Below are 23,824 nucleotides of genomic sequence, written 5' to 3'. Positions count from 1 at the left end.
TGGTTTGACACTCCTGGAATATCAGGACTCCAAGTTGGGAGCAGCTGGTAGGCAGGACCAGATCCTGAAAAGCTTTGCATTTCTTGCCAGGGAAGTTAGATATTATCCTGAAGCCCATATTGATACCTTGGAAGAGATGATTAATGTTTGAGCTTTGGGAAGGGACCACCTGTTTGAAGGTTCTGAGGAAGTCAGTTATGAGGCTCCAGCACCATGATGAGGAACAAATAGGCAGTGGGGACAGAAGGGACATGAACCAGAGAAGTGACGGAAGAAGTAGAGTCTTCAAGGACTTCATAGTAGAAACATGTTGGGGGCCATGCAGAGGATGAGAAGGGAAAGCCCAGTTGACCTCCAGATTTTTTGTGTGACTGTATAGGTGATAACTAAGATAGGTGAACACCAGAAGATGATGTCTGGAAGAGAAGATTATAGAATTAATTTAGAGTATTTAAAGGTTAGGACTTGCCAGTCCTTGTGTTGATGCTTTATAGGTAACCATCAGAAATGGGGGAGGGTCAGAGAGCTTAAGAAAATTTTCTGACGGTTGGCTTAGACCAGGTGTATGCTAACGTATCCCGTTTCTTAACATTTTTCATAAGTTTGGAAACAACAGCTTCACAGAAAAGAATATGGTCCAATTTCATGACCTTAAAATCTCCCTGAAAAGACCAGGTTCCTCTTTTCCCAAAAACCTGAGCTTAAAAGAAAACCTTCAGAAATCAGGATTCTATCCTCAGTTTAATTTGTTGGACATGTCCTGGGATAGATAGAGTTTTTATTTCTATAATGTGCAAGCCTTATAAAATCAAGGAAATAAGTGGTATACAGACACTGGTATTTTCATACTCTTGCTTCACAGCATCCCTGGAAAGTAGAAGTGAGATTTCACCCTAATATTGCAGAAGGGCAAATAAAATTAGAAGTGACTTCCTATTCAGTTGTAAAGACAAAAGCAGAAATAGACTCCAACTTGACTCATTACAGTGCCTTTTTCACCAGACTCAATATTAGTTACATTTCTTAAATGATAATCATCCTTTAGAAGCAAATAAATACTATCTTCCCACTGGAGATCCACTGGAATCACTCCTAATCTAGAATTGGGATACCCACTGTTTTTTCACACTATTAAAAATGGGAGGACCTAATATATTTTTTTTACACTATCTAAAAACTCAGAGACCTCAAATTTTATTTTTATTATTTTTTTTAAAGATTTTATTTATTTATTTATTTATTTGACAGAGATAGAGACAGCCAGCGAGAGAGGGAACACAAGCAGGGGGAGTGGGAGAGGAAGAAGCAGGCTCACAGCGGAGGAGCCTGATGTGGGGCTCGATCCCATAACGCCGGGATCACGCCCTGAGCCGAAGGCAGACGCTTAACTGCTGTGCCACCCAGGCGCCCCTTTATTTTTATTTTTAACTTACGCTATTTCAGTTGAAGACTTTATTTCTGAGTTTGACCTCTTTCCTCTAGGATGAGTTCTAGGTTCTTAACGCTAAGTGTGGATTCCATAGGTAGCCATAATAAATACTTTACCATATAATTTCTCAGAGATTAGGTGCATGTGTGAAGAAGCCAATGGCAAACAAATGGGGTCCACAACCCTTTCTCAGTTTTCCTCCAGGCAAGTTAAAATTTGTCCCTTAAAAGTGAATAAGTAAAGTAAATTCAGAACTTCCGATGTTAGGATGTGGATTGGTATCGAGGAGGTATGAGGGAATAATCATGTTCAATTACTCCATGGCTTTCCTTAATCGCTGATGAAACAGGTCTCATTGTGGGGGAACATTGCAACCAAGTGGCCTAGCAGCATGCGAACACAAAACACACTTAGTACTATTTGACTCTGAGAAGTGTTGCTCCAGTTACACTGTTGGTGTTTACTGGATCCTGTACTTACAGGTGATTAAAGATAGCATACCACTGAGTAAAAATGGTGTCGAGGGTGACATTAACAGTTACAGCAACTAAAGGTTGCTTATAACTTTTGATCATGGGTGTTTTTCAGTGTTTATATCTCTTCCTTTCCAATCATCCTGTCATTTAAAGTTCAACTCTAAAGAAATGCCATCTCCTTCACTTCAAAGTTGTCTTTGGTTGCTTGGTTCCTTTTGTCTTTGTTCACCACTGCTTCCTTCCCACTTTACAAATCTTTTGCTTGTCTCTTCTCTGCAGCTTCCTTCCCATTCTGCTCCATGTCTGTTCTGTACTCTGTCTCTGCTGCGGAGCATATTTCCTAATGTGTATCTCTCCATCTTGTGTCTTTGAGGAAGTTTGTTTAAACTCTCTGGGCTCTTTCAGATCCCTCTTTAGTTAAGTCAAGGTGTGCGATGATAAGTCAGGTTTTGGGGCGTGGTGCTAGAAAGAGGAAAGTGAAAGTAAGCTTCCTTCATTCTTGCTCCCCTCAGAGGCAACCACTAGTTATGAGTTTTTAAAAACCTATTTTAAAAAGCCAGTTTATTTAAGGTTCCATTTTAAAAACACTATGGGATTGTACTGTGTAACTATTACTCAGCTTGCTTATTTTACGGAACAAGATATCTTGGGTAGTTCCCACGCTGTACATGTCACGGATCTCTGCATTCTTTTTAGGGGCTGAAACTGTATTCTGTAATATGAAGACATCATAATTTAACCAGTCTAAGAATCGATGGACATTTAGGATGCTTCCAGTATCTTGTGTATTTTTTTTTAAGGTCTGCGTCAGTTGGTTTTTAGAAAGTCAGGATTAGAAGCTGTAGGTTTTTAGTCTATTGAAAATGAAAAACACTTTAGGAATACTTTTTTGGGGAGGTTGCACTTGTAATTGTGTTAATAGAATTTCATTTCCCAAAGTGGTGTGGACAGATTGTGACATGAACTATAAAGTTGATTTGTCACCCTTGGCATACATACTTCTCTTTCAGTTTTCTTCTCTCTAGTCCATCCAGTGGCATTTTGAGTTTTGAAAGGTATTTTTGAAAATAAAAAAACCCTTTACTTCCTGAGAGGAATCTAGAAAGTGGAATTGGGGAAGTTTTCTTTAGGAGGAACTATTGGTGTCCTTCAAAGTGTACCAAAAAAGGTGAGCCTATTAGATGTTGCATTTATCATAAGAAGATAAATGTCTTTTCCTAAATGTTAAATTAATACCCTTATAAGATATAAAAGACAAGAATACTGTGTAGAATTAAGTTCTTCACCTCACTGTCTCCAATTCCATATTAAAAAGGGTACTGAAAGCTTTAAAATTTGCATTTCACTAATCTTCATAAGGCTTCCTGATTAGAGTCAAGTTTAAAATGAGTTTAGTATTGTTAAAAGACCCTCTTTAAGGCTACAATTATTTATCAGAAAACTTTTTCTTAAATAGCATCCCTTCACTATTAGCTATTGCTGTGAAGATTCCTTTTCTTTCCCCTTTATATTATATTGCACTCAGTATACTTACCTTCCTCATGTTGAATTAAGTGTAAAATAGATACCATCCCCGCCCTTTGGCTTTGTAATCTCATTAGATTAGATTAGAATTGGTCCTTTTGATGGGGCTTCTGGCTGGCTCAGTCAGTTAGTAGAGCATTGGACTCTTGATCTCAGGGTTGAGTTTGAGCCCAGGTAGGGCCTAGAGATTACTTGATAAGTAAATAAATAATAGAATTGGTCCTTTTGTGTCTTTGATTTGCAGCGTTGACGCCACCCACTCCTTGTGTTAACGCTAAGGTTGCATTCCCCATCCTTTAATTAATTTGATCATTAGATTTATATGAAGTGTGCAGCTTTAAAGTGGAAAAAAACTCAAGAAATTAAATGTTTAGAATTGTTGCATTTTTATTTTTTTTTTATTTATTTTTTTATTTATTTTTTTTTTAAAGATTTTTTATTTATTTATTCAACAGAGACAGAGACAGCCAGCGAGAGAGGGAACACAAGCAGGGGGAGTGGGAGAGGAAGAAGCAGGCTCATAGCAGAAGAGCCTGATGTGGGGCTCGATCCCACAACGCCGGGATCACGCCCTGAGCCGAAGGCAGGCGCTTAACCGCTGTGCCACCCAGGCGCCCCTAGAATTGTTGCATTTTTAAAAATTCACTTTTTGTTGTCTATGTATGATATTTTGCCCATATAATTACAGTTATTTCTCTTATGGTTTTTGCTGACTTAACTATTAACTTTAATCTTTTTAACTTTGGGAGATTGAGTGTTTTTTTTTTTTAAAGATTTTAATTTATTTATTTGACGGAGATAGAGACAGCCAGCGAGAGAGGGAACACAAGCAGGGGGAGTGGGAGAGGAAGAAGCAGTCTCACAGCAGAAGAACCTGATGTGGGGCTTGATCCCATATCGCCGGCATCACGCCCTGAGCCGAAGGCAGACGTTTAACCGCTGTGCCACCCAGGCGCCCCTGGGAGATTGAGTTAAGTTGGACAGAACAGTAAAAATCTGTGGGTATTTGGCTGACAGAAGCCAAAGAAATAATGAAAGTGCCTTATAAGACATGAAATGCTACATAAACAACTTTTTTAAAAAACCAACAACTTGTGAAAAAAATTTAATCACATTTATTGAGTACCTACTAAGTGACAGGGATTATTCTAGATGCTGAGGTTACAAAGATATATAAAGACAGGAGCATTCCTAACCCAATCTGTTTTCATTTTTAAAAACAAGCTTTTTGAGATTAATTCACACCATAAAATTCACTGTTTTAAAGTGTACAATTAGTTTATTTACAGAGTTTTGCAACCATCGCCACTATTCTAATTTTAGAAGACAAATGGCAGTTTTTAATAAGCATTTTAAGTCTTTCCTGATTTTTGGCTTTTTCTCGAAGCTTAATTTTCTCCTGCTTTCCGCACACACTTTCGAGCAAGATTGTATGGTGTCCAGTCTCTTCTGTAATTATTCATCAATTAGGAAGCAGATGGTATTAGCTTCCGTCTGTGAAAACAGTGCCGAATGATGGGACTCCTGTGAGAGTAGATGCAAAAGTCACAAATAGTTTAATAGCTTACAGTGTCATTTGAACAAATAAATTGTTCTGGAGGAATCACTTAATATTGCACAAATGTGGGACTAGGAAAGAAGTATTCTGAAGAACCACCAGATTTGTTGAAATAACAGAAATTCCAGGTTTAAAATCTAGTTGTGTCACACCTACCTACCACCTTGTCAAATATAAAAAGTAAGTTGGTTTTCGAACCATTTTTGTCCTTTTTCTCCAGACAGTGGATAGGTCTTTTTAGGGTTGTTTTTGTTTTGTTTTTTTAAACATTAGCGGGTCTGTAGATTCCTTGAAAATACTTTCATTAGTTTCTGGGCTCCCCAAAGTGCAAAATGGTTAAACACCAACCACTGCTTAACTGGGTTGCTGTAAACAAAGCCCAGAATGATACCCCTGTGTATTTGCTGCAGATTCCCAGGTGCCTCTCAAGTGCAGGAATAAGCTCAGAAAAGGTGTATAGGTTTAAGTAATCCGTTAAAAGGTTCATACACTACTTGTGTGTTGGGCCAGGTGAGTGCCTTGCACCTTACTGCATTTAGCACTGCCTAGAAGAGCGTGGGCACCCCTCTCAGACATTGAAGCAGAATTTTATCAGGACAAACATAAGGTCTCAGAGCTACATAAAAGATTGTCAGTCAGAAGATATTAGGCTATTTTATTTTCCCTGATAGCAAAAAAAAAAAAAAAAATCTCAATCTGAAGAATGGGATGTCTTGTAGGGATTGTTGGGTAAGTTTTGTGGAGATCCCCACCAACAAAAAAAAAAATCATACTGAAGATGAGCACTTCATTCACAATAGCTGGTTATAAAACAGAAGGCCTTGGTATTTAGCTGTAACCCTAGCATTCTTTAAAAGCTTGCCAGTGTAATAACTGGCACAAACTCTGTTTCTTGGTCAAATCCAGTCTTAGTGAAGATAGTTCCTATCTTGGAGATGACCCGAGTGTTGTATGGTTTTGATAGCATGTTTATTTGTGGAGAGCGAAGGGGATTGTGAGTGGAGAGATAGGAATCTATCTGTTGTAATAGGATTTGGTCTGTGTATTAATGGAATGAACTGGCCTTTCTTGCTGTACTTCCTTTGTCCTTGCTGAGAAGGGAGGCTGAAGTTTCCTAGAGCTATTGATGAAGCTGGCGACTGTAAGAGGAAGTGTGGACTTTTGACCTTCTTGATGGTAATGGAGAACGTTAGGGGAGTTTGGAGAGCCCACAGGTTAGTTGTGAGGACTAGAAAGAGTTATGTAACATTTTTGCCTCGAAACAGGAAAACAGTCATTTTCTTCATGACATTTTCTTTTCTTTTTTCTTTCTTTTCTTTTTTAAGATTTTGTTTATCTATTTGACAGAGAGCAAGAGAGCACAAGCAGGGGGAGCAGGAGAAGGAGAAGCAGGCCCCCCACTGAGCAGGGAGCCCAATGCGGGCTGGATGCACATGACCCGAGCCAAAGGCAGATGCTTAACCAACTGAGCCACCCAGATGCCCCCAGGACATTTTCTTTTCGTTTATCATTTGGATTGGTTGTTGGGAGGGGGGGGGAATCTATATCTCATTTCACAGGCCTTATTATATATACCTCTTCCTACTATATAGATTATCTTCCTCATTTTTTCTCTCAAAAAAATCAAATTCCTAAGTGCTCCACTTAACAGAAATAATCAACTAAGAATATTTTGTTTTCTTGTGTTAACAATTCTTAAATTGAAGTAACTAGACTTGAAGTGCATCAGTGGCCTTCTGCCCCGCCCCATCTCCCTTCTTTGCCTGCCACCCTTACCAACAAAAACATTAAAGAAGAATGCTTGATAAATAGCCCCGGTTTAAAAGGAAAGCTTCAGTGTTTAGCTAATTGTTTGCTAATAAAACGTTTTCTTAAAAATAAATCATAAATCCTTTGTCCATATTTCAGAATCCCTCAATCTCAGACACATACACACAGCATAGATATTTGATTATTTCTGTGAATTGTTTTTGTAAATACTTGCTCTGGTATCCTAACCAGAATTGAGATGGATGATCAGACAGATCAAAAGACATACTGAAGTTTTTGTTTTACTCCTGTATTTCAGTGTATTTCTAAAAGACCTTTAAAAGAGGATGGTGTTCTGTGGTTATGACTCCTAAAACTATGGGCACCAATGTAATTGGTATTAATAATTTTTTTTATTGATGTTGTATGTGATGCTTTTGTGATGATTTGTTGGTGGACTCTTAACACTTGTCCATTGGGGTTTAGTTTCTTTTTTTTTTTTTAAAGATTTTATTTATTTGACAGAAAGAGAGAGCAAGCTCAAGCGGGCAGAGCAGAAGCAGAGGGAGAGGGAGAAGCAGGCTCCCTGCTGAGCAGGGAGCCTGATGTGGAGCCCAGTGTGGGGCTTGATCCCAGGACCCCGGGATCATGACCCGAGCCGAAGGCAGATGCTCAACCAACCGAGCCACCCAGGCGCCCCGGGGTTTAGTTTCTATATTCATTGCTTTTTAGTCCATCTCTTATGGGACACCGTGAGAGAGAACACCAGATGTTCTGGTGAAACTGGCCATTGGTTTGGATTTTCTAAATTTCTTCTAAAGTGGGTATTTACTGCCTGCTACATTTTTGCCCCATGTAGCTCCAGAGCCGTTTCTTCTTCTTGCTTGATGTTAGATTTTTTTTGATCATGAGAATCACAGTTTATCTCACCCTACATTTCTTGGATATCTGCCTTTTATTATTTATTACTGCTCTCAGCAACAGGGCTCCATAGAGAGCTCCAGAAACTTCTGTAACAGCTGAACCAGACCAATGGTCAGGAAATACGTGCTTGTTTTTAAATTCATTTTAAAGATTTATGAAATTATTATTTTTAAATCCCGACCCTGGATTTTTGTGAATTTTACGCCCTCCTTTCAGTAGTTTTAATTCAGAGTCAGCTTGCTGCTGAGAACTTCCCATTTATCACAGAAGAAATCCCCTCTAACTTCCCATAGGGCAAAGTGTTGTGGGTTGATGCATATTGAGCTACTTGTGTTCCTAGTATCAAACAGTGGTCATTGTAAATGCTCAGAACTTCCCCAGCAGGGAATCATATCCATGCAAAGGTGCAAAATAGAAGGGGGGTGCCTTACCTTAAATTTTAGGATGCGTCCTTCATTGTGTATGATTCCATTATTTTATAGTGGGGAGAGTTTGTTACATTTTCTACTTAAAAAGTTGATTTTTAAAAAATGCTTCCCTCCCTTCATTTTTGGAATGAGTGTTGCCAGGAGGGCAGTAGGAAGTATGGTAGAGGCCTTGTTAAGTAACTGAGCTACTCTTTGTGTTTTATACACTTGCCATGCTAGTGCCAAAAATGGAGGTGGATCCAGGAGGTCTTCCCCAGAGCCCTCCTGCCTGGCTTGGTCATGTAATATCAAGTTGCTGGGGGTGGGGTGGAGCAGAGAACTCTCTTTTTAATGGTTCCTTGTTACAGCCCTCAACAAAGCTGTGTCAATTCCCTTGGCTTTACAGACTATTGACCAGAAGAAAAGATGTTTGGTTTTCACAAGCCAAAGATGTACCGAAGTATAGAGGGCTGCTGTATTTGCAGAGCGAAGTCCTCCAGTTCTCGCTTCACTGACAGTAAACGCTATGAAAAGGACTTCCAGAGCTGTTTCGGGTAAGATCATCTGATGTTTTTACCATTCTTAGAGTGAAAAAGATCACAGCTTACGGAAATATTTCCAAGCAAGGCAGACAATGGGAGTAACTTGCTAATAAATTAAAATCACTTGCATTCTCATCTAGGCTATTTTAAGACTCTTGCTTTGAAAACGAATCAAACAATACTGACGACTTAACCCTATTCCAGATTATAAGGAACTACCCAGTCGGAAGCCCCTTAGTTATACCAAACAAACTCTTTTGTTTTTAATTTCAAGATATATAGAGACTTTTACTCTTTTTCTCTCCTAATAGTAGTTGTTCTCCGGTAGTTTTCTATTCTTTGCATTGTTTTTCTAAATTATGGAAATGTATTTTAACTCAGCCTCCTGAGGATAATAACAAGACTTAATGTCCTGCCTTGAAATCTGTCATTTTATAATTTTGTTCATTTATCTTTTTTTTTTTTAAGATTTCTTTTATACATTTGGGGGGAGGGGCAGAGGGAGAGAGAGAAAATCTCTGAAGTGGACTCCCCGCTGAGTGCAGGCAGTAGGTGGGGCTCCATCCCACAACCCTGAGATCAGTACCTGAACTGAAATCCAGAGTTGGATGTTTAACTGATCAGCCATCCAGGTGCCCCTCATTTATCTTTTGACAGTAAACCTCTGGTTAATAAAATGGAATTTGCTTTCTGACAAATACTTGGATAAAATACTTAATGTTGAACCATTTCCCGTGTTAGAAGTTATTTTTACCACTTTTTTTTTAATGAAAATACTTGATTATTTGTTAATCCTGGATTTTGTAGTTATTTTGAAGATTGTCAAAGTTTCTCCTGACCTTGCCTTTTTAAATAAAACATTTTTCTCTTAATGTTTCCAGTGGTATACATGATAAAATTCACTAGTATTTTTCTCTGTGTATTTATAATACAGGAGAAGTGTATTAAATGAAAGTTCCTCAAAGATATAATTTAAAAAGAGCTTGCTGATTAGTCCTATAGATTTTCCCCCATGCAGATGCAATCTTTTTGAAGAAATTTTAGTGCCTCTTCAGTTATGTGTCTTGGAAAACTAGAATATCATGGTACATTATTTTACTTAAAAGGTGGCATTTTGTTGCTTGTGGAAGTACCTACACACTTCAGAAAGATTAATTGGACAACACATATTTCCAAAATGTACCACAGAAACAATGGAACTGGATCGCCCAGAACAATTAGAAATAGCATCTATAAACTATAAACGGGTGTATTTTTTTCTAAAAGTAGTGTAATTGCATGAATTCTTTTTTTTTTTTTTTCCCTCCTCTTAACATTTCATTTTTAAGTAATCTCTACACTCAGTATGGGGCTTGAACTTATAACCCCAAGATCAAGAGTTACAGGCTCTACCAACTGAGCCAGCCAGGTGCCCCTGCATGAATTCTTTAATGTAAATGAGACTAATAAAGGTTTGATTGTTTTCTTATCAGGTTGCATGAGACTCGTTCAGGAGACATCTGTAATGCCTGTGTCCTGCTTGTGAAAAGATGGAAGAAACTGCCAGCAGGATCAAAAAAAAACTGGAATCATGTTAGTTCATCTTTTGTCTTTCTCAGTTATACCTCTATTACGTTTAAAGTAACATTAGTTCCCCCCCTGATTTAGGAAGTAGTACGTCCCTCAGACGGAAAAGTGGAAAAAATAAAGAAAAACACGGTTACTGCTCAGATATAATTACTTAACATTTTGGCATGTTTAGAAGCAAAATAGCTTGGTGTAGCGTTTCCCTAAGGCTGTATCCAGTATCCTCATTTTGGAGATTTCACAGTGTACATTCACTTATTTTTAGGTTTAACACACATTCCTCCAGTTAATTAGACATGGATCCTTTTTTTCATCTCTTAGGATAACATTTATCCTAACTCAAGGTGGTACCATTATGAACACATAGGGTTTAGAATCAACTGGATTTGACTCCTGGCGTTACCACTTACTAGTTGTGAACTTCAGGCAAGTTACGTTTACTTATGAAGTGCAAGGATAATAGCTATCTCAGCTCTTGTGAGAACTGAATGAGATTATATACATAAAGTCTAACACACAGTGATCAATTATGTGGAAGCTATTCTTATGCTCTATATTTAAATCTTGTTGAGGTCATACTGATATGTAAGTGTGTTCTGTTTGCTCATTGTCACTGGTTTTCAATGACCAGAACAACACTGTTAAGTCTTTTTTTTTTTTTTAAAGATTTTATTTATTTATTCGACAGATAGAGACAGCCAGCAAGAGAGGGAACACAAGCAGGGGGAGTGGGAGAGGAAGAAGCAGGCTCATAGCGGAGGAGCCTGATGTGGGGCTCGATCCCATAACGCCGGGATCACGCCCTGAGCCGAAGGCAGACGCTTAACCGCTGTGCCACTCAGGCGCCCCAACACTGTTAAGTCTTATTTAATTCTTCTCTATGTAGCTTTTAGAACATTTATGGCATTTATACAAAATACTTGTTTTTGTTTTTGTTTTTTTTAAAGATTTTATTTATTTATTTGACAGAGATAGAGACAGCCAGAGAGAGAGGGAACGCCGGCAGGGGGAGTGGGAGAGGAAGAAGCAGGCTCATAGCAGAGGAGCCCGATGTGGGGCTCAATCCCATAACATCGGGATCACGCCCTGAGCCAAAGGCAGACGCTTAACCACTGTGCCACCCAGGCGCCCCCAAAATACTTGTTTTTAAGCAAGCAGACATTTATTCTTTATCTTTTTTCCTAACACTAGCCTTACATTGTCGTTTGGTGACCGTGTTACATTATTATGATAGGTTTTTGTGGGCCTTATGACTTACAAAAAAGTTATTTTAAAAAGTGAGTGTTCTTTAACTAATAGCTTATCTAGAAACAGTCCAAATTGTAATTTTGAAGGTGTTGGCAATCTTTTTAAGGGTAGAAATGTGCAAATAGTAAACATGAATGAATTCATGAGAAGTGGTACCATGCAGGGCCGGACCAGTGACCATGCTAGAACATACCATTGCTGTCATGTAAATGACCCCAGCGGACTAAAACGTGTAGTGAAAAGAGCATAAAGCATAGGTGTGAAAACCTTGATTTGAGTCTTGTACCCTTCTCTACCCATTCTTGCCCGTTTACTAGCTTAGTGAAATAAGGCAAAAGATAACTTCTCTTGTTTTCCTTCACTCAAAATTGGAGTAACAGAAATAGTCCCCTTACTACTTTGTAGTGAAGGTAAAATCAAAAGCGTGTGAAAGCTTTTTATAAACCGTAAAACACTGTCTCGTAGAAATGTTAGTTGTTGTTAGGCTTGATTTTCTTGAACCTATTGGGTCATTCTTATATAAATCTGTTTCAGTTACACTTACTATTGCCTGCTTCAAAGGAAAAAAAATACGACATGAACTGTTCATTCTGCAGTACCATGCGATGATTAAAAGTACATGTGGATGCTCAAACGCTCTGAGTAGGAAACTGGTTCTCAATTTTGGCTGCTTCAAATAGGCATTCGTCTGAACCAAAGGAATACAAGAGGTGTCATTTTTTAAATGGTATTAAATATTCAGTATTTTCTTCCAGGTGGTAGATGCAAGGGCAGGACCCAGTCTGAAGACTACATTGAAACCAAAGAAAGTGAAAACTCTATCTGGAAACAGGATAAAAAGCAACCAGATCAGTAAACTACAGAAGGAATTTAAGCGTCACAGTAAGTTTGATATTGAAATACAGGTACTTAAGAATAGTTGTTTGGTTTTTGTGTGTGGGGTGGGGGGGTGGCATATGGTATATATAGATTTCTTAAGTTTCTTTTAAAAAGTGTTTGAAGGTATTGTCTTCTATAGAGATATTTCTCTGGACTCTTGAAACTCTAATTTTGATGTCATCAAAGTACTTTGACCAGCAGCTTCTTCAGATTGTGTGGAGATCCCTCTGACCACTAAGATTTCTTTATTACCATCTAACATTTTCTAGAAGATGTGTTTTTCAAGCTTGTTCACTTGTTTTTTGTGGACAATATGAGACCAAAGCCCAGGTTTTCTGGAAAGTGACTTTAGAAATCATAACTCACATATTGCAATAAAGCTAGCCTCAGGACTTTCAGGTTTCTGGGGCAGTGTGTGTTGTGTGTGATGGAATGGGAAAGGAATGACAAACTAATATCAGGTTCATATACTCTTAAAGGAAGTTGTTGAAGGAGAGGGCACCTGTAGTGGTATTTCGGAGTTTAGATTTCAGGGTTTGAAAAGGAAATGCAGTATACATAATGTTGCTATATTTAGCATTTGCATCAAGCGGGAAGGTTACTAAGGCAGCACTATTGAATTAAATACAGTAGTATTTCTGTAGCAGAAATTCAGAGGAATATTCACATAGGTGGAATAAATAAAACTTGCATGGGCTAGTCAGGCTTAGCTACCCTAATTTTATAGTTCAGGTCAGGCCAGATTTTGTGGCCGAACTTTCTGTTTTCAGAACTTTTTTTTTTTTTTTTTAAGATTTATTTATTTATTTATTTGATAGAGAGCCAGCCAGCGAGAGGAAACACAAGCAGGGGGAGTGGGAGAGGAAGAAGCAGGCCCCCAGTGGAGCAGGGAGCCCGATGCGGGGCTCGATCCCAGGACCCTGGGATCAGGCTCTGGGTCACAGGCAGATGCTTAACGACTGAGCCACCCAGGCACCCCTATTTTCAGAGCTTTTTCAAAATTGTAGATGGGGGTGGTGGACCAGTAATAGAATTTTCAGCATTAAAAGAATAATCTGTTGGACCCTGTAGAACAATTATAATAACGGTTTGAAGGACAAAATATTATCAGTCAATGCTTGTTTTAGAATAATGGTAAAAGATAGTTAAGTATACTGATAGGGTAGAGTGAGAAAAGGAAAACAATGATTTCTTGGGCATTTTGGTATATGTACCAAGCGCTTTACATACATAGCTGTCTTGATAATTTGTTTAGAGACTAGGATAGGAAATAGAGTGGTGATTTTACCGTGATCCAGGTCACTTAGTAAAGATGCTAGAGATGAATTCAGCCTCTGGTTTGTCTTGACTTCAAAGGCCTGTGCTCTTTCTATAATACCACCCTGCTCTCTGGGGTAGTATAATCAATACCCATGACTCTGAAGTCTTTGCAGAACTTCTGCTAACTTTCTGCTCTTTTAAGTAGGTGTTACTAGTTCATAGTTACTCTGATGATATATTTAATCTTTAGCTAAAATATCTTAATACTTTATAGTAAAATATTTAGGTAATAGCATATATGTGTGTATTTTAATTATACATGTTCTTTTTTATTTAGAAAAATGTTTTTTCCCCCAAGTTTTTATTTAAATTCCATTTAACATACAGTATAATATTAGTTTCAGGAGTAGAATTTAGTCATTCATCACTTACATATACCCAGTGCTTGTCACAATACGTGCCCTCTCCCTAATACCCATCCCCCACTTAGCCCATTCTCGCCCCACCTGCCTTCTAGTAACCCCTAGTTTGTTCCCTTTAGTTAAGAGTCTGTTCTGGTTTGCCTCCCCCACCCATGTTCATCTCTTTTATTTCTTAAGTTGTACGTATGAGTGAAATCATGTGATATTCGTCTTTCTCTGACTGACTTATTTCACTTAGCATAATATTCTCTAGCTCTATCCATGTCATTGTAAACCTTCTTTTAAAAATCTCATTCTTTATGGTTGTGTAATGTTCCTGCACACACACATACACATAAACCCATCTTTGTTTATCTATATAGATGGACCCTTGGGTTGCTTCCATAGCTTGGCTGTTGTAAATAATGCTTCAGTAAACATAGGGGTGCATACATCTTTTCAACTTAGTGTTTTCATTTTCTTTGGGTAAATATGCAGTAGTGGAATCACTGGATCACATATTTCTATTTTTAATTTTTTGAGGGAACCTCCAGACTGTTTTCTACAGTGGTTGTACCAGTTTGCATTCCCACCAATAGTGCACAAGGGTTCCTTTTTCTTCACATCCTTGCCAACACTTATTTTTTGCCCTTTTTTTCTTTTTTTTGGAAAAATGTCTTTTAAGGACCCTTTTGTAACTGAATTGTTTATACATGTTCCCTTCTTAATCAGCTATCACCCAGGGAAAAGAAAAAGACTAACTGTCCTCCATTCTTACTAAGTTTTTTTTTTTTTTTTTTTAATATTTTTATTTATTTATTCGACAGAGATAGAGACAGCCAGCGAGAGAGGGAACACAAGCAGGGGGAGTGGGAGAGGAAGAAGCAGGCTCATAGCAGAAGAGCCTGATGTGGGGCTCGATCCCATAACGCCGGGATCACGCCCTGAGCCAAAGGCAGACGCGCAACCGCTGTGCCACCCAGGCGCCCCCCATTCTTACTAAGTTTTAATGAACATTTGGGAAATAGTAATTTTCTTCTACCACTTGAAGGTTAGAGGAATTGATTATTCATATGTATATTCTTAGCTCCGCCCTTTAATTATGGGGAAAGTGATACCTGACTCAGTTTTGCCTTACCTAAGGGAATATGTCCAGTGTAATTTTAGATTTTTATTACAAAGCTGTGTTGTGGAGGGAGGGATTGGAGACTGAAAATAAGTCCCTTTGAAAAAGGTGTGTGGGCCTTGTAGGCTTAGACCAAAACAGGGTTTTCCCATGTGCATTGTGAATTGCTAGCACCTGTGTGTAACACAACAGTTTTGAGTTTTTATACATCATCCACTAAATAGTGTTCCCACCTCTGGTTATATATTTGCTTCCATGCATCCTGCCTGTACCTGACCTTTATTTCTCTTTCTGAGATATTCTTTCTTTTGTGTGGTGTACTGGAAAGGCATAAGACCTAGAGCTTGAAGATCTGGATTTGAGTTACTGTTCTTGAAACTTAACAAATATGTGACCCTCGTGGCACTTAACATTGAACCATATTTTTCTAATCTGAGAAATGGGGATAATCAAGTTAAAAAGTGTTTTGTAAAACAAAACAAATTCCTATGTAAATGTTATTCTTTTTGTCATCCTTCTTAAAATCTACAATGAATTCTGGTTGCTATGCAATAAAGTTGAAAATCCCTAGTGCGTCTTTTGGAGATCCTGTTTTAGGCAAAGAATATTTGGGCTGAGTCCGTTCCCTTCTTGTGCTTAGTGTGTTCTGCTTCCACTACTTTGCTCATCATCCCTACCTACCATGCTAGCTAATTACTCTTTTGTGCCTTTTCAAATCCCACAGGTTTTAAGATTTTAAAAATTGTAGTTCTTTGGGGCGCCTGGGTGGCACAGCGGTTGGGCGTCTGCCTTCGGCTCAGGGCGTGGTCCCGGCGTTATGGGATCGAGCCCCACATCAGGCTCCTCTGCTGTGAGCCTGCTTCTTCCTCTCCCACTCCCCCTGCTTGTGTTCCCTCTCTCGCTGGCTGTCTCTATCTCTGTGAAATGAATGAATGAAATCTTTTAAAAAAAAAAAAAAAAAAAAAAAAAAAATTTTTAAAAAAAAAAAAAAAAAAAAAAAAAAAATTGTAGTTCTTTGAAGAATTTCCAGGCCTGCATTCTATAAGAGAATTTTCTTCCTTACTGCATTTTTATATAGTTAGTTGTATTCTTGTATCCCAAGTGTTAGATTTAACCATGTGAAATTGCCATTTTTATAGGTAGAAAAGGGTCTAATAAACTGCAGCTTCAAATGTTTCTTAGATATTAAGTACTTCCTAGGATAGTGAGTTTTCTTCACCAGCATAGAGCTGATTGCTGCTGTTGCTGCTGATTGTTTGGGAAGCCTTTTAAACATTCCAGTAGACTCATTTCTTAAAGTGTGCTGTTCTTGAGGATTTTGTAGGTAAACTTTCTGGCTTGTAAATTTGACTTGTCTTGTAGGGGTAAAAATACTAAGTCATGTTTAGCTTGTATCTGATGAATTGCTTTTATACCTTTTGAAATCAAGATCTGTTGTTTTTCCTTTATAGGTAAGGTATTGTTTTTCTTTGGTTGTTTTTAAGATTTTTTCTTGTCTTTAGTTTTAAGAAATTTAATTAATGGTATGTCTTGGTATTGATTTCTTTGAGTACATCCTGTTTGGGGTTTGCTCAGCTTCTTGAATATATCAGTTTATGTCTCTTGCCAAATTTGGCAAGTTCTCAGCCATTATATTTCTTTAAGTACATTTTCACCTCCGCCCTCTCTCTCTTTCCAGAACTGCAGTGACACAAATGCAGATTTTTTGTTATAGTCCCAGAGGTCTCTAAGTCTCTATTCAGTTGTTTTCTCTGTGTTGTTCAGGTTGGATAATTTCTGTTGTTCTTTCTTCCAGTTCATTGATTGTTTCCTCTGTCGCCTCCATTCTGCTGTTAAGCACATCCACTGAGCTTTTTATTTCATTTATTGGGTTTTTTTTTTTCCAGTTCAAATTTTAGTTCCACTTGGTTCTTTATTTTTTAAAGTGAGATCTACTCATGAAGACTCTTTTCATTTGTTTCAGTCATGTTCATGATGGCTCACTGAAGCATTTTGGTCATAGTTATGTTAAAATCTTGGTCAGTTAATTGTAACATCTGTCATCTTGCTGCTAATATCTGCTTAACTTTTCTTGCAGTTTGAGATCTTCTTGGTTCTGGATATGGGGGATTTTTTAATCCCCTTTTATTTAATATTTATTTTAAATTAACTGTTCCCTGGGTTGTGGAACTTGAACTCATGACCCCAAGATCAAGAGTCGAATGCTCTACCAACTGAGCTCTACCATAGGTCCCCCTATGAGGGATTTTTTTTTTTTTTTAAGATTGATTTATTAGAGAGTACACAAGCAGGGGGAAGGGCAGAGTGAGAGAAAAATCCTCAAACAGACTGCCTGCTGAGCACAGAGGCTGACATGGGGCTTGATCCCAGGACCCTGAAACCATGACTTGAGCTGAAATCAAGAGTCAGACATGCAGCCAACTGAGCCACCCAGATGCTCCTCCTTTTTTTTTTTTTTTTTTAAATTTTATTTATTTATTTGACAGAGACAGCGAGTGAGAGAGGGAACACAAGCAGGGGGAGTGGGAGAGGAAGAAGCAGGCTCCCAGCGGAGGAGCCTGATGTGGGGCTTGATCCCAGAACGCCGGGATCACGCCCTGAGCTGAAGGCAGACGCTTAACGACTGCGCCACCCAGGTGCCCCCCCCCTTTTAAGTAGTCTCCATGCCCAGTGTGGAGCCCAAAGTGGGACCCAAACCCACAGCCCTGAGATCAAGACCTGAGCAGAAATCAAGAGTCGGATGCTTCACCGGTGGAGCCACCCAGGTGCTCCTGAGGCATTTTTTTAAATTGAAACCTTCAGTAAACATAGGGGTGCATACATCTTTTAAACTTAGTGTTTGGAATTTAAGAAACAAAACAGAGAACATAGGGGAAGGGAAGGAAAATAAAATCAGATGAAAATAGAGAGGGAGGCAAACCATGAAGAGTCTCTTAACTATAGGAAACAAACTGAGGGTTGCAGGAGGGGAGGTGGGGGGGATGGGGTAACTGGGTGATTGGGCATTAAGGAGGACACTTGAAGTAATGAGTACTAGGTGTTGCATGCAACTGATAAATCACTGAATTCTACCTCTGAAACTAATAATGCAGTATGTGTTAATTCAGTTGAATTTAAATAAAAAATGAATTGAAACCTGGACATTTAAAAATTATGTTATGGATCTTATTTAAACCTTTGATTTTACTGGCTTTTTTGGACACCCCTGTAGCAGAGGTATTAAAAGTTACTGCCCAGGGGCGCCTGGGTAGCGCAGTCTTTAAGCATCTGCCTTCGGCTCAGGGCGTGATCCCAGTGTTCCGGGATCGAGTCCCACATCGGGCTCCTCCGCTGGGAGCCTGCTTCTTCCTCTCCCCCTCCCCTGCTGTGTTCCCTCTCTCGCTGGCTGTCTCTCTGTCAAATAAATAAATAAAATCTTTAAAAAAAAAAAGTTAACTGCCCAGTTAAAAGTCAGGTTCCCCCTCCACCTCCATTGACACCTGAGGTGGGAGAGGAGCTCCTCATTGCTATGGGATGGGGGTGGGAGTTAAAGCTCCCACATGGTGGGAGTACTCATTCCTGGTGGGCCATGGTGAAAGTCCTGACTCTTCAACAGGCTTCCTCTTGACACCCTGGTGGAGGTGTTGGGGGTTTCATACCAACCTTAGGAGGATGGAAATCTTAGGTTCCCCACTTGGCCTGTGTTCGAGTGGGTGGGGGTGGGGACCTCTTTTTTCTGTGGTGCTTGAGTAGAGTGATTATTGTCTAATAAAAGTTTCCTGTCTTGTTAGGCTGCCACTTTCCTCCTGGCCTTTTGTTTAGAGAGCAGGGTTTCATTGACACCTTTTGGGGGGGAGTGTCTATACCCGTTCGTATTTCTGGGTTGCTGGCTTCTCTAGCTCCAAGATTGAGATTTATGAGGCAAGAAGAAAACCCATAAAAACTAGGGAACTCACCACCGTGTCTTTTCTTGGGTCGAACTCTCTGTTGCCGACTTTTAGAGTCTTTAGGTTTGTTTTATATGCAAAATCCAGGGTTTTTAGTTGTACTTATTTATTAGTAGGAAGAATGGGGAAAGGTATGCCTGTTCTTATCTTCCTGGAAGCTTATGTCCTCATTTTCTTTTAGAAACACTTTAGTACAAATGTCTTCAAATAACAGTAATAAATAGAAAATAAATTCTTTTTTTCTTTTTACTAATTCATTCACAGTTTTTTATGCTGAGCCTTAGCTGCATATAATGAAATTATACATTTTTTTCCCTCTTTATTGCAGATTCTGATGCTCACAGTACCACCTCAAGTGCCTCCCCAGCTCAATCTCCTTGTTATAGTAACCAGTCAGATGATGGCTCAGATACAGAGATGGCCTCTGGCTCTAACAGAACGCCAGTTTTTTCCTTTTTAGATCTCACATACTGGAAAAGGTAAAAGCAACAGAAAATATCTTTCTAACCAGCAAACCTTCTTAATTACAGGCAATGGTTTCCCACTTCCTTAGCAATTAAATGGCATTTGGCAAACAGCTGTTAGCACACATGGTTGGAGGTGGATTAAGCAAGAATTGAGCTGAGAGTTGGGATTTTATGTGCTTTTCCTATTAAAATTGATGTAAAATAAAAGTCATGTTAGAGAACCTAAATTTCCTATAATGGAGTAGACTAGGTATTCTGACCAGTTCTCTCACTGGAAAAAGTAAAAGCTAGAAATATATATTTTTAAGTCTTTAAAAATAGCATTGATAAGTGAGTAAATTAATAAGGAATAATCAGAGGCCAAAATGCTAAGTGAATGTAGGACCCCCAAGGTCAAAAAAGGGAGAATAGACCAGGAAAGAGAATATTCAAAGAGAAAGTGATTAAGGATTTTCTTTTTCACAGATTCGGGGAGACTAACAAATTAAAAGTGAGATAATAAGCATTTATCTTATGGTAGAGAAAATTCACCCACAGATGACTTGTTAGAGTGAAACTGGAAAATGAAAGACAAATAGATCTTTAAGCAATGAGAAAATAAAGACATTATTTTCAAAGGAACAACAAACATACAAAGCTGAGTTCTCAGCATGAACAAAGGAAGCCAAAAAACAATAGTATTTTCAACGGACCAAGAGATGGTAACTCTCAACATAGAATTATGTATATGTAGCAAAAGTATCCTTTTGTGGGATACCTGGCTGGCTCAGTTGGAAGAGCATTTTATTCTTGATCTTGAGGTTGTCAGTTTGAGCCCCATGTTGGGTGTAAGATTACTTAAATAAACTTTTTAAAAAGTTATCTTTTATGAACAAGGGCATAGGACTTTTTGACTGGGAAAAATATTTTGAGAATTTACTGCTCACCTGACTCTAAATAAGAAAAGTTCTACAGACAGAAAAAGAGATCCTAGATTAAAATTCTGAGGATAGATAAAGAACGTAGCAAACATTTAGGTAAATTTGAACAAACACTGACTGCTTGAAATAACAATAGTGTGGGAGTAAAAAAAAAAAAAAAAAAAAGAATTACAAGACAACAGTAATATATAAGTCCAGGCAATAAAAGTGATAGGAGTTAAGGTATCCTAACATCCTTAGCATTGTTGAGAGTGAATTAGTGAATAACTAGATTAACTATGTCACCACGAAAAGAATAAAAAAAGAGTGAAAACCTCCAGAGTCGAGAAGGGGGGGGCAGAAAATCTAAAACCTACCTAAATGTACCTAGCAAAACAGGATGGAAATAGAAAACCTCTATATTTGTAAATTAAGAAACCATAGTCCAGAGAAGAAAGTATAATATGAGAAAATCTTTATAACTAAAGAATAACTGAAAAATACCATGAATCAGAACATACGGTATGAAGTTTAAAAGAGTTGGAGGAAAAGTTAATGCATTTATTTATTTATTTTAACCTAAGATTTTTTTTATTTGACAGAGGGAATGTGCTCAGGAGAGAGCACGGAGCATGTGCACAAGCAGGGGGATGCACAAGCAGGGGGAGGGGGAGAGGGAGAAGGAGGCCTCTCACTGAGCAGAGAGCCCGACGTGGGTTTCGATTCCGGGACCCTGATGCAGGGCTCGATCCGAGGACCCTGGGATGGTGACCTGAGCCGAAGACAGACGCTTAACCAACTGAGCCACTCAGGCACCCCAAGTTAATACCTTTAATGCTTAGAAAAGAAAGACTAAAAATAAATGAAGTGATATGTATCCAATTTAAAGATTAATGAAGCCCAATACAAAGAAAAATAAAAGCAAGGAGGTCTTAAAGATATGAGTAGAAACAAATGGAGTAGAAAACCAGTATGTAATGAACAGGATCAGTAAAGCGTTGGATCTTGAAAAAGACCTGACCAAAAAAACTACTAGAGATGAAGCAGATAAAAAAGAGATAATACACATAAGCATCTTGGATAACAAAAGGGAGATTTAGTTATAAATAAAACAAATTTAAAAGGCAGTAGGACATTAAAAGCAACTGTATGCCAGTAAATTGAACATATAGGTGAAGTGGTTACGTGAGTAGAAAAAGTTTACCTAAATTGTCTCAGGAAAAAAATAGAAAACCTGTATAGTCTTATAATAAGTTGATTCATTGGTCAAAGTCTTCCCTCCAGAAACCCCAGGCCCATTTAGGCAAGTTCTGCCAAACATTATAGAAACAAATGATTCTGATCTTGCATTGGCTTTTTCAGATTATGAGTAAAAGAGAACATTGGCTCCAAGCATTCTATGAGGCTAACATAACTTCAGTACTGAAAGAATGTATCATGACCAGATTAGATTTATTTTAGGGATAGAAGATTGGTTTAAACATTAAAAATCAACTCATAGAAATTTGCCACATGACAGTTTGTAAAGGAGGGGGGAAAATGCCTACCATTTTAGCAATACTTTGAAGATGTTTGATAAATTTGAATGTTTCTTCAAAGTTTAAAATAAAACCCTTAGTAAATAGGAATACACAGGAACCACATTGATTAATAATTGGCATTTTTGAGTAAACATGAACCTGTTTCCATTTCTGTATCCCAGCAACATAGCCTAGAAAACGTTTGGGCATACATTGGTATGTATAGCATGTATGTAGTGGCAGAAGTTGTACCAATAAAAGGAGAGTGGAGGGGCACCCAGGTGGCTCAGCTGTTAAGTGTCTGCTTTCGACTCAGGTCATGATCCCTGTGTCTTGGATCAAGCCCTGCGTTGGGCTCCCTGCTCAGCGGGGAGCCTGCTTCTCCCTCTCCAGCTCCCGCTACTTGTGTTCTCTCTGTCTCTCTGTCTCTGTCAAATAAATAAATAAAATCTAAAAAAAAAAAAAAAAAGGAGAAAGGATAAATAAACTGTGGTATATTTATATGGTAGAATACTATACATAAAATGAAATAAAAGCTCTAACAATAGGTATGAACCTCAATGTTGAGCAAAAAAATTGCAGCATAGAGTATGATTCCATATATTATGGGTTTCTTTTAAATAGGAGATAACCGAGCAATACATGTAGAGATGCATATGTGGTAAAACTATGAAGTGTAAAGAAAAAAGACAGTGATAGGCTTAGAATTAAAGAGGAGAGAATGAGGTGGTGTAGGGTGGGATTGGAGAGGGGCATACAGGAGTACTTCATAGGAAATGATTTTTTTTTTTCCCATAGAGTATATGATCCATGGATGTTTTATTGTACTGTCATTTTTTATGCCTTTATGTATATTTGATTATATATATATTTACCGGTTGTATCAGCCAGTTTATGATGGCTGTTTGTTTGTTTGTTTGTTTCCAAGAGTCGGTGATTTTTAGGGGAAACAGTTTACAATGTTAGGAGCAGCTTCTGAAACTGCTCTCTCTCAGAATGACCCCTGCCCCCCGTAATATTTGATAAGAATCCAGTGTGAGATTTAAGGGCCCTGGGTAATTCCCATAACTTAGCTAATTGGGGGTCTCTCTAGGAGCCTTTTATTTGGACTGTTTGCTCGTGTTGTACTTAGTTATAAGGATGTAGATTTTTTTCCCCCTTTGCTTTCTTTTATTACTAGTTTTCTACCTTATTAATCGATTTCTCTCCCATTTTTTTCTTTTAGACAGAAAATCTGTTGTGGGATTATCTATAAAGGCCGTTTTGGGGAGGTCCTCATTGACACGCATCTCTTCAAGCCCTGCTGCAGCAATAAAAAAACAGCTGCTGAGAAGCCGGAGGAGCCGGGGCCAGAGCCTCTGCCCATCTCCACTCAGGAGTGGTGACTGAGGTTTAGGTAGAAGGGGAACAAAAATGATTTAAATTTTGCAAAGAAAACAAAGCAACAAAACCCTCCTATTTTTAACTCGGATACCCGCTATTCCGCCAAAAGACAATTTCTAGAATAGTTTTGAATGGGCTGTTATTTCTCCTCCAGTTCCACAAACTCTGAAGCCAGTGTCTAGCTTACTGAAAGAAAGAAAGAAGTGTACATAATATTTAAGATGCTGAGTATTTCATAGGAAAGCTGAATGCTGCTGTAAAGTGCTCTTTAAGTCTTTTTTTTTTTTTTTTAATCCCCTTCTAATGAATGAAACTAGGGGAATTTCAGGGGACAGAGATGGGATTTGTTGTATGATAAACGTATGTAGTTTTAGCCTTTCTATATTGAGAAGCANTTGAATGGGCTGTTATTTCTCCTCCAGTTCCACAAACTCTGAAGCCAGTGTCTAGCTTACTGAAAGAAAGAAAGAAGTGTACATAATATTTAAGATGCTGAGTATTTCATAGGAAAGCTGAATGCTGCTGTAAAGTGCTCTTTAA

General features: G+C 38.4%; 1 protein-coding gene across 2 annotated transcripts in view; it reads left to right on the top strand.

Moving 5' to 3' along the window:
- The window catches only part of SINHCAF (SIN3-HDAC complex associated factor), a 29,421-nt gene extending 5,814 nt beyond the window's left edge, over positions 1–23,607 (top strand). For both annotated transcript variants that reach the window (XM_002916595.4, XM_019796840.2), the window contains exons 2-6: positions 8,474–8,621; positions 10,082–10,181; positions 12,179–12,305; positions 19,344–19,494; positions 23,127–23,607. In XM_002916595.4, coding sequence (XP_002916641.2) covers positions 8,494–8,621; positions 10,082–10,181; positions 12,179–12,305; positions 19,344–19,494; positions 23,127–23,286 — 666 coding nt within the window. In that variant the 5' untranslated portion in view covers positions 8,474–8,493 and the 3' untranslated portion in view covers positions 23,287–23,607. The remainder of the gene's footprint in view (positions 1–8,473; positions 8,622–10,081; positions 10,182–12,178; positions 12,306–19,343; positions 19,495–23,126) is intronic.
- The last annotated feature ends 217 nt before the right edge of the window (positions 23,608–23,824 follow it).

Source organism: Ailuropoda melanoleuca, chromosome 16, assembly GCF_002007445.2.
Source record: "Ailuropoda melanoleuca isolate Jingjing chromosome 16, ASM200744v2, whole genome shotgun sequence".
NCBI lineage: Eukaryota > Metazoa > Chordata > Mammalia > Carnivora > Ursidae > Ailuropoda > Ailuropoda melanoleuca.
Note: the sequence above shows the minus strand (reverse complement) of the source record. Positions and strands in the feature narration are given on the sequence as shown.